The sequence below is a fragment of the Uloborus diversus genome, chromosome 3, assembly GCF_026930045.1.
Source record: "Uloborus diversus isolate 005 chromosome 3, Udiv.v.3.1, whole genome shotgun sequence".
Taxonomy (NCBI): Eukaryota; Metazoa; Arthropoda; class Arachnida; order Araneae; family Uloboridae; genus Uloborus; species Uloborus diversus.
The window spans coordinates 82,626,147-82,637,221 of record NC_072733.1 but is presented as its reverse complement, the minus strand read 5'-3'; the positions used below and the strand labels follow the sequence as shown (position 1 = coordinate 82,637,221).

The 11,075-nt window shown below is 30.2% G+C and overlaps 1 protein-coding gene across 1 annotated transcript in view; it reads left to right on the top strand.

Moving 5' to 3' along the window:
• The first annotated feature begins 253 nt into the window (after window positions 1-253).
• Window positions 254-11,075, top strand: part of LOC129218384 (monoglyceride lipase-like) — a 134,992-nt gene continuing 124,170 nt past the window's right edge. Inside the window, exon 1 of the mRNA XM_054852628.1 lies at window positions 254-478. Coding sequence (XP_054708603.1) covers window positions 366-478 — 113 coding nt within the window. The 5' untranslated portion in view covers window positions 254-365. The remainder of the gene's footprint in view (window positions 479-11,075) is intronic.

Below are 11,075 nucleotides of genomic sequence, written 5' to 3'. Positions count from 1 at the left end.
CAGTGTGTTATCAATGTTCCAACCAACACAATAATTGACAGTTTATCGAAAAAGAAAAAGAGGAGCTATAATAAGATTATCAGGGAGAAATAAACTTTTTCTGCTTGGTTACCTTTTCCTCAGGATTTGAATTTCGGCTAGATCAACTTCGTCACTACCGTGATGTCATTTCCGTCTAGGACCTCCCCTAATTTCGGCTTCTGATTGGTGGCTGAAACTGTAAACAGACTGTAAACGTGGATTCTGCGATGCGCGAGTATCTTTGTGGAACACAGAAAGACGGAGTTTGCAAGTAAACGAAGAGGAAATTCCTCGTGGCTTTCATTTCTCCTCGCGTCTTCTAAGTTCTCTCTTGATGGTTGAACATGACTCCGCACGCTGTCTCCTCCGATGATATCAATAGTTTTTCAGGTACTATAATCAATAAAAAGGGTCATCGATTATTCTGCAAATACTGGGAACCTAAAGAAAATCCTAAGTAAGTTTTTTGTTTGCATTGAATAAAAGTTTATTTTTTAGTTTTAAATGCGGGTTTTTTGATTTCAGATTTTCATGAAGCTGGAATTAATTTTCGTTTCCTTTTTCTATTAATTTTGTGTATTTTGTGAGTTAAATTACTTTACATTAACGATTTTTTCATTTTAAGAAAACATTTTATTCTTCACTGTTATTGATAAATTAACTTCCCTCATAGATTTTTCTTTTCCTTTTTAGTAAGTTATTGACTATCTCTTTTTAGTGAACCTAGACTTACAATCTCGTCTTGCAAGAATGTTTGCTCTTTTCAATGTTTTGGTTTTAATTGAAGAAAAATGTTATCAGTTATTTTTTTAACCTGCGTGAAGAAACAGAAAAATGTTTTGATTGAACTGCGATTTGGAAAACAACATTCATTTTTTCTCTGTTGTCAACTTCGTAAACTTGTTTTTGCTTGTCTTGAAGTAGTTTACGTATTTTAAGTTTATAAGTTATTGATTGTTAAAAATAGCGTACTCTTCAGTGATGCCTTTGTAAACAATAACAAGTCAAGACTTTTCTCGATACATAAAATAATTTGCTTTTTAAAAAGATGTAGACATGACATTTTTTTAATGTAAGGAAACTCTTTTACGCTATCTAATCAGCTTGACAACGTATATTTATGCAGCGAATTTGAAAAAAATTCTGGCGGCGTCCTTTAGGATAGCAAAATATTTTGTTGAAATATATCTTTTAATATATTTTCATGTAAAGGCTGCGAATTTAATTTGCGATTCAAAGGTATCACTGTGAATTTTTAGAAAGAAAAGACGGATGTTAAATATACTAATGTATGCTACATTTCTTTAATGCACTTTAAAATTAAATATTTAGCTATAAATTTTATTAAAAACAAAAAGTTGATTGGAAGTTTGAATTTTTAAATTAAATCCTCTTTTTAATGTTAGAGAAGGTGATGAAAAGTTTTTTGTTAGTCGAATAACTAGTTTTAAAAACTTGTTTTTGGAAACCTTTTTTCTTCTGTAAATGAAAGATGTTCCTAAACTTTTGTCAAACGTAAATAGAATAAATTGAAAAATCTTCTTTAGAGAATTCCTACTTATATCATACATTAAATAAAAAAAGATTTAAAATGTTGAAGGCTCTAGCGAAATAATTTGAATTGATGCAAATCGATCGATGTTAAGAGCAAAAAAATGATACTTTCAATCGATTGTCAATTTTCTAAGTTATTCATTCAATGTACATAAAATTAAATAAAGGGGAAGAGAAATATATGGTTACTTCCGAGACGCTATAAGTAGTATGCAAGTTGTGTTATATTTAACCATCATACTGAAAACCGACTGATGCATTTTCAACCACAATTAACTGAACATCAACGTTTAGCGACATATGTCAGTCATAGAGTAGTTTTAGCGTATGCAATTTAAATTATTTAAATAAAGGTTTTTAAAGAAAATTTTCGTGCTTTAAACTCATTGGAGGTAAGTTTTTTAGGTCACTTTACTTTCATTTCATTTCTCACACTTTAATTGCTGTTTTTCATTCATAAATGAAGTTAAACGAAATGTTAAAAAAAAAAAAAAAAAAAAGGCAAGGAAGCGATTTTACAGAATTTTAAAAACGTTTCTTCATGATAAATATTCATTAATGTTTTTGTTATGAAAGTAGGTCAAATTATTTTTTTAAATGTATTTTAATGAGCATTGATTTTCTTTCTTTGAATGCCATATTTTGAAGACATTTTTTTTAATTTTTACAATATGAATCTAATATTAGCTTTTCTGAAACATTTTTTTAAAATTAATTTGATCTAGCCATAAATTTTATCAGATTATTGCGCATTGGATGAAAATTTTCAACTAAACATTAAACTATTCTAGATCACAGCTATTTGAACTGTTTATATCAGTACCTTAACTCCCTCTCCGTTACTTAAACCAGGTCTTAAATAAAATGGAAGCTGACGGGAGCTCAGCTACTGTACTTCCTTTCAATTCTATGAGAATATTCACATATTCTCATAGTTGTAAACATAATGCATGCTATTTACGTATGAAAATAAGTTTCGAAGACTATAGGGCTCCTACACTTTTTTCGTTAGAAATTAAGCGCTGGCTATAACTATAAATGCAAGTACAGTGAAACCTGTGTAAATTAACCACTTGCGGTGCACTACTTTAGTGGTCAACTTACAGAGGTTGATTTATATGGTAATGGCTAATTCTGTGCCTGATAAAAGCGGTCAACTTAGACAGGTGCTCAACTTACAAGGGTGGTAACTTCACAGGTTTTACTGTAATTCCTCTAGAAAGGTACAATTTCTTGTTAAAGGCTCATAGCAACCTTAAAAAAGCGTTTTCCATTTCTTATATTTTCATTACTTATTTATCACCTTCTAAAAAACAAAATAACAGGTATTTCACAGTGCTAAATAATACTTATTTATATGGAGGCTCAATATTAATACTATAAAATAAAGAGATTTTCACAGGGAATTTTCATTTCACCTTACTCTATCCAGGTTTGGTTACTTTACCCAAGCGTTATGAGATTATCCATAAATGGCGTTAGACATTTTAGCATATTTGAATCCCTTGCCCTTTTACAACAAAGTGTCACATTTCATCTCCCCCCCTTGTCACATGCTATATGCTATATTACATAAGCTTTTGGTAGAAAAAATGCGTGATGTCACACTTCTTATTACTCCCTCCCTCTTCTTTGCACAAAATGACATAGTTTCACTTACCCCTCCCCCTCTTAAATGGACCGTGGACCTTGAAAGATTTTTCTTTTGTTTATTAATTTTGAAATATGAAACTGGGCATAAAAGTTAGTAAGTTTATTAGCATGCAAAATATCAAGCAAAAAAATGCAATATAAAATTTTATTAAAATTAAAAATTTTGAAATTTAAAATAAAAATTTTAAAATGCTCCATGCGACTCAATTTTTGTTCTTTTCTCAAACAATTTGCATTTTATCAAAGAACAGAACACTGCCAAGAACTTTGGGCATCCATTTAAGGATTGGTCAATTTTTAAATGCACAGTATTTTTTTTCGCGTAAAGCAATAGTTTTTGTTGCAAACATTACATAAAAATCAAAACTTTAATATTTTTAAGCAACATAAAATTCTCTTAAACCTTAATGCATACCCAGTTTTATCAAACTACTATCAAAGTATCATATTCTGAAATTTGAAGCATATCGAACAAAAATTAAGTCGCATGGAGCTTTTTTCAATCTGTGTCGCATCGAATTCACCAGTCCGAGATAAATGAAGTTAAAGTCTAATTTCACCTACATTTCATGTTCTTCGTATTTTAATACCTCCCGAAAGATATTTTCACGATGACTAAATATTTGACATTAATACCAATGTAAGAATTTATTGAAACTTAGTTTACAAGTTTCACACTTAGTTTTTCAACTTTGTTTACATGTTTTACAGCCATTTTAATGGAAAATACGCTCTGTTTACTTTTTTTTAAACGCATATAACTTCGCGATAAAACATCAGATCAACAAGAGGTTTTTTCATACGATTCAGAACACTTCATATATTGTTACTTCCACTGAATAAAAAAATCATATTTTTGACCGATTTCAGCTACTTGGAAGGTCTACGGTCCCCTTAAAGCGTGACATCATTTGTGGACGACCCTTGTGGCCCTTATTAAAGATATGGGCATTGTAACTAAGTTTTAAGTGCAAAAATGGAGAAGCCAAGAAGAAGACCAGTTTTTTTAGATGGAGGTCACTTGAAACACTTTGACAGGGAGGAAGAAACGTGAATTTGGCCGTTTCAAGTGGTGATAAAAACTGCGGTTAATTTTTTCTTTTGTGAAACAAGTTTTGGTTACTTTGTCTTTGTTGTTGGTAGTGTTTTACTTTACATTGCAAACGTAAAAAGAAAGAAAGCAAAAATATGTTTGATGAAAAATGAAAGTTTTTTTATAATTTAAAAGAAGCATTTGAAACTATAAACTAATTGAAGTTTCCTCCCTCCAACACTGTGACATACTTTCCATAACAATTGAGAAAATAACGAAGTATATTTGAGATTATTTTGCCTCTAAATAAACCGTTGTTTGGCATCTAGTAGGCACATGAAGTGCAAATACTTTTGCGCATATTTAAATAATTTAAGAGGAAAACATGGCGGATTTGTAATAAATCAAAATGACACCCACAATTCGAACAATAAGGCATATTTTGATGCAAACTAAATTTAGTTCAAACGAAGAAGTTCTAAATCAAAGCAACTGGCACACAAGCGGTCATAAACACAAACCAATTGACGTATACCTAGATAATTCGAACCCTCATCCCAGTGCACTGATCATCAATTTTTTCGAACATGGACATCAACTTGAAACTGCCACTCATACCCATTTTGGTTTAAGTTTTTATATCGAGTATCGACGAAGAAAACCTTTATAAATAGGGTGAATTTGTTGCCTCCAAGACTTGCTCCCCCAAATCCGGCACTCCCACAAATCCTATTCCTTAAGTTTTATACATGACGGTCAAAAACTTTAAAGATGAGTGGTCTATAAGATTTATATCTAATCGACAATTGGATTTTGACATATTGGTTCTTAGATTTTTTACGTTTCAAACTTATCTAGAAACAATTAGGGTAAATTACTAGTTTTGGGCACCGAATCAATAATGGGCAGGTTTGTCTTGTATTATCAATATCAAGTACGTAATCGATATTCCATGAACACCAATAGTAGATTCTCAAAATAGCATCATTCAAGAACACCCCACCACATTTTTTACAAACAAAAGTTTTATGTATGATCGTATTCAATGTTTAAAAGGGAAAAAAAGGCAACTTTCTTTAATTTTTTAAAGGTTTTTTTTTCTTGAAGGATCTGACATTTCTATTTATTGTCAGATCGTAGTTTTATTTGTAAATACTAATTTCTTAGTTTTATTCTATCATATGGGTATATTTTTGCCATTAATAAAGATATTTAAGATCCTTTCAAGCTAATGTGCCTATAACTGGTCAAGTAAAATTAAGGTTTCAGTTACAGGAACATATGACTATAACCATAATTGATTTTTTGACCATTCTTACTCAAAATTATTATTTAGAATTGATGATAAAAAGTAAGCTAAATTTGACTGACGATAAATAAATTTAAAAAAAAACAGTAGAATAGTTTTGTTTGTTTTATTAAATATAACTATTCAACGATATCCATTCTTTCATAAATTTATCAAGATTGATGATTACAAAAATATCTATACAAGGTGAGAACCTGGTCAAGGTTCGTAAAGTTAAATCTTTCTGTTAGTGACCTTTGTGTTGTTAGATATTTGCTTATGAAGTTATTCATATTAATTAGAATAGTAAATGAATATTACGCTTTCGGACCAAAGAGAGAAATTTGTAACATGTTTTTGGACGGAGGAAGTACATGGAAGCATGCATTTTTTTACACACTGAGTATGACGTCAAAATTTTCTCTTAGACGGTAGGGTGGCGTAGAAGTTAGGCGTTGGTATCTTACTCATAAGGTCGGTAGTTGGAACTCTGTGAATTTTCAAGATGAAGAAAGTCGTCAGCGTTCATGTTGCATAATCATGCGACATGTTGAAGCTTCCTAGAGTATAGATTTGGCTTAGGCATTCTCGGTAAAATTGAATGCCTAGTAAAATTTCTCATCGTAAGAAATCGCGAGAACGTCCAAATTATCGTTACAATAGCATACGCTAATTGTGGCGCCACAAACAAGAAGGGTTAAAATCTATTATAATCCTTTTGGAAACCATTTAGAAAATTTTACGTATTTTCTCGATTACCACGGTTCGTTGCGATATAGTTCTTCTGGAATTTTTCCTGTACTCTAAGAGAGAAAAGTCTTACTGGAAAAACTATACTGGACATCAAACTACTGTGTCAAGATCCCGAAAAGAATGCTAGTCAGTGTGCTGCTTTGACTCTTCAAAGCTAATATACGAGAAAACATGAACAAAAATATTCGTTTCTGTCTTGAGCTTGATTAAGGTTACAAAATCATTAGGACGCTGGATGGAATCATATCAGAAAATATGACCTTTTTCAGTCATCTTTTAAAAATTTCAGCACAAGCAGTGAGTGTGAAGGTTAAGTTTTTCATATTAAATTAAAAAAATTCTTGAACTTTATTTAAAACAATTTTATTGCATGAGTTTACTGAAGTATTTAATATGCGAAAAATGTACTTAAAAGTTTGGACTTCAAGGGAAAAAAATCATACGAGATACGATAAAAATTAAATAAAAAGAAATCTTCACGTTTTGAAATTTCCAAAACATTTACTTTCCTCCAATAAATTGAAACAACATGCAGGAAAAATGACCTTTTCCGGCATGTTTTTTTCGTTTCGAAATAATCCAATATACTTGAAAATCAAGCCAATTCACAAATAGAAATGCTCAAAATAATTGAAAACGAAGGAATAAGATTCTAACTCAAAGTAAAAATTTCTGAGAATGGTTTAGATTCCAAATCACTTAAATTACTTTACGAAAAAGTTAGTAACTCTTCAAAAAAGACATGTTTAAAAATTCTGATAAAATTCCTCGAGAGGTCTTTCAATGGAAAATCTTCAACAGAAAAGCAAAGCAGCATACTTTACTTCACTTAATTTGATTTTTATTCGTATTCTCCCTTTCGCTCTATTCAGCTTCAGTAAAACATGTTAAGATAACGAGGAAATTTTAATCAAGAGGTGATTAGTTTTCGTCCTGCTCAACTTCAGTAGTTCTCATTTCAATGTGAAATACCAATTAAACCGAAATTCAAGAGCTTTTATTTTGTTCGGTTTCTAAATAAGCATTTGAACATTTTATAAGTGCTGGGAAAGAATATGTAGAATTAAATTTTGATGCTTTAAATCAGACGTTCTTGATTCAAAAGTTGTTAATTATCAAGTTATTTCATTGTTGTTTGTTCAAATGATAATTCAATGGCCGAACTTCTGATTGTTTTTTTATACTTCAGCGTAGTATTGAATTTTAGACAATGAATTTAACTACTGCATGTATTGATAGTCAAACCTTCAAGTTTGATTATTATGTCAAGGATCCTTAGATATTATTGTTTGCTACATTATAATTTCAAGATGTCTTTTTCTTGAATATACACCTCCACAGAAAAGGTATCAAAACTTTTTTTTTTTTCAAAACCGTCACGAAAGGGTTGGAAATATGTTAAATGTCTCTAGAATCAAATTCGGCAATTTCTAATTTGATTGCGATTTTTTCAAAGAATTTTCTGGCGCTATGAGTACATTCGTAATATCCACTCGAAATAAAATTATATGCTTTGACGATTTTTCCATCAATAATTCATAGAACTTTTTGCTTTATTGGAATGCCCGAGGTTTTCAGATAAATTAAAATACTGGATGTATTTCATAGTCAAACCATCATGCTTGTTAAATATGTTAAAGGTTCTTAGATGTTATTTTCATTTAATAAATTATGACACCTTTTGCTTGAATGAAGGCAAAACTTCCACAGAAAAAGTTTTAAAACATTTTGTTATGAAAGGGTTGGAAATATACGCACAGAGTCATAGAAAAAGACGAATACACTGGGTTGTCAAAAGCGGTTTGTTACACGTATGTAATTAAAAGTCAGTAAGATTTTAATTGTTGATAAAGTACACTATTATTGTAGCTATTAAGCGTTAATATAATCAGAATTTCAGTGAATGAAATTCTTAGACATTTTCATTTTACATGCATGCCATGGTCGATAAGGTCACTTTAAAAAAATCATAAAACATTTTCTGAGAAAAAATACGAGATGCGGTGTATATCCACTTGTTAAGCATTAAAAGGGGTTCGAATGAGCCAATTTTTAGATTTTTAGAAAAATGGGTTTTTTGAGTAAACTCACTTCAAAAATCGTTATTTTTTGAAAATTTTCAAAATTTCAAATTTTATTTCCAAGGCTGTATGCATTTAAGGATTATAATAAAATATGCTATGAAACTACCATATAAGGGCTTCAGATTGCCATCTCCGTTGAGTAAAATTTTTTTTTCATGGAGAAAAAAAAATAAAATTGGTAAAAATGCAGTTTTTTCCCCCACAAAAATAAATTGTTTTCTTTATCAAAAAACCTAACTAAATTTTCAAAAACGATGTCTAGAGGATATTGTAACTACTTAGTTGTAACTACTGTAATTTTTTCAAAAAAAATCGGTCATATGACACTTTTCATACCTGCCTGCCTGATTTCAAATGGAATGACTCTACTTTAAAACATGATAAAAAAATAACCACATTCGTAGTTAGTTTATTTATTACAAGGGGTAATTTTTTTTCTCTCTCAGGAATCGCGAACGTAAATGACTTTCAGTTCGTGAGCAATCTTAAGTGTGCATACATTGTTCAACAATGAAGAAAGGAATTCGACGTCAATTGGGACACAATTAGCTGATTCAGGACTGAGGCTTTAGGAGCTTCATTTTTTATTTAATTTTATGCAATATAATATTAATGTTTGGAACCATTCCAAAATCACTGCGAAGCCACATCCCATATTTGTTCATTCAACCCCCTATTCTATCACCAATGTTAAATAGTTTGATAAATATTCAATTATAATTTGTTTAATCCATTTACATAGGTGTGACATTTTCATGCATATATTTACTATTTATTCTTGGATTAAAAAAAAAAAAAAAAAAACTTTGGCTTTTAGTTGGTATACGGTGTGTCCGAAAAGTCTTTGACCTATTTCAAAAACTAATAGAAAAGCAACAAATTTTCGTAGGAATGTGCGGTTTGTGCTATAATGCTTCACAGACTTATGTGCACCTTATATTGCTTGTACCACATCTAAACGGTACTCATGTTCATCCAATGTCCAAACGGTACAAAAATTGAACTCAGGTAATGAAATGTTGCTTTCTGTTTACTAAAATGATTAAACACCTCACATGACGTTTTGCTTTTCTTTCTGTGATGATACAGTGATTAGTTATTATTACACTTTTATGTTGTTTTTTTCCATTTTTTACGATGTCATGAAAAATTTGTGAACCTGTGATGTATTACGGCGCAAACCACATATTCTTACAACAATTTCTTACTTTTCTATAAATTTTTAAAACGTGTCAAGGACTTTTCGGACACTTATGCTTCGTAACGTAAAGTACAACTTTTCGAAAAGTTTCTTTATACTTAAAAGTTGAAGTTTTAAAATTTCGGGAGTAAAAGAGCAAAAATGTCACATCCGTGAAATGTATTGACCAAATAACTCATTTTTGTGCAAATGGATTGAGTAAATTACTCATTTTTGAGCTCACTTTTAAGAAGCGTTTTCTTAAGAAACCAAGACAGAATGTCATTCATCAAGCCAAGCCACATGACTTTTCGGTCTTTTCCGGTTCTTATTAGATTAAGAAAGTTGAAGGAAGTGACTGGCATTAAACGTCTTTTCAAGAACGAGTGTCCTTGAAATCTATTGTTAATGGATACTTTTAATGGCGTTAATGCATTCAGTCTCACATCTTTATTCGTAAACGTGGAAACGTAGACGTAATTAGTTGCGAGAATTTCTGTGAACATTTTGAACGCTTTTCGAGAGATTAAAACTGTTTTAATGGATTATAAAACTTAATTTTTACAAAAGATTACATGAGAGGGGGAGAGGAAAAAGGGAAAATTTGTGGGTTTTTCCCTTTACCTCTCCACGGCAGAATAAATAACAATAATGTATTATTGTTTCTGAAACTGCAAATTAAGATATTTTAGTTATTTTCTGATGTAGTTTTTATTTTTTGGTGGAAATGATTTAGTATTTTTTGAAAAAGAAAAGAAAACCGTTTTTAATGCTAGTTGGTTTTTGTTAAATAAAAATTAAATACATGCTAGATACCAACTTTCTAAACGTAATATTATGCATAGAAACATTTCAAAACTTTAGACAAGGAACGAAATTGCTGTAGAGTAGAAAACTGCACACATGATTGAAGCTATTAAAGAATGAAAGTGCTGAGAAATAATATCCTTTAGGTGTTACTTCCGACGTCGAGTGCAACAGCGTTGTTTCCAATGTGATGACGTATTCACGGATTGATTTGAAAATGTGAGATTAACGATGGTGACACATTTAGATATATTTTAAAAACATTTACCTTTGATTTCAAAATTAAAATTTTTTAAATATATTTATCATAATTTAAGATTTATCTGTAATTTTGATAGATGTTTTCTGTTCTCGTGTCAGTAAGTTCTAAAATAGCGATATTTCATTTATTCTGCTGTAAATTTTCCGGGTCTGACCCTTCATAAAATTCTAGCTTTTAGCTGCGAAAAGTTTTAAGCTGTAATGGTGTTATCAGTGTAATTAACAAGACTAACTTATTTAGTGGCTTCTATAGTCTATTAAAGTTCATCATTAAACATTTTTTTCTTATAAAAAACCATTAATATAAATTTTTAAAAGTCAATTCCTACTTACATCAACAAAGAAAAATTGTATTTTAGTTACTTTTTATTAAATAATTATAATTATTGTAAATATATGCATAAGATATAATCACAATATTAAGTGGCAAAAAAAAAAAAA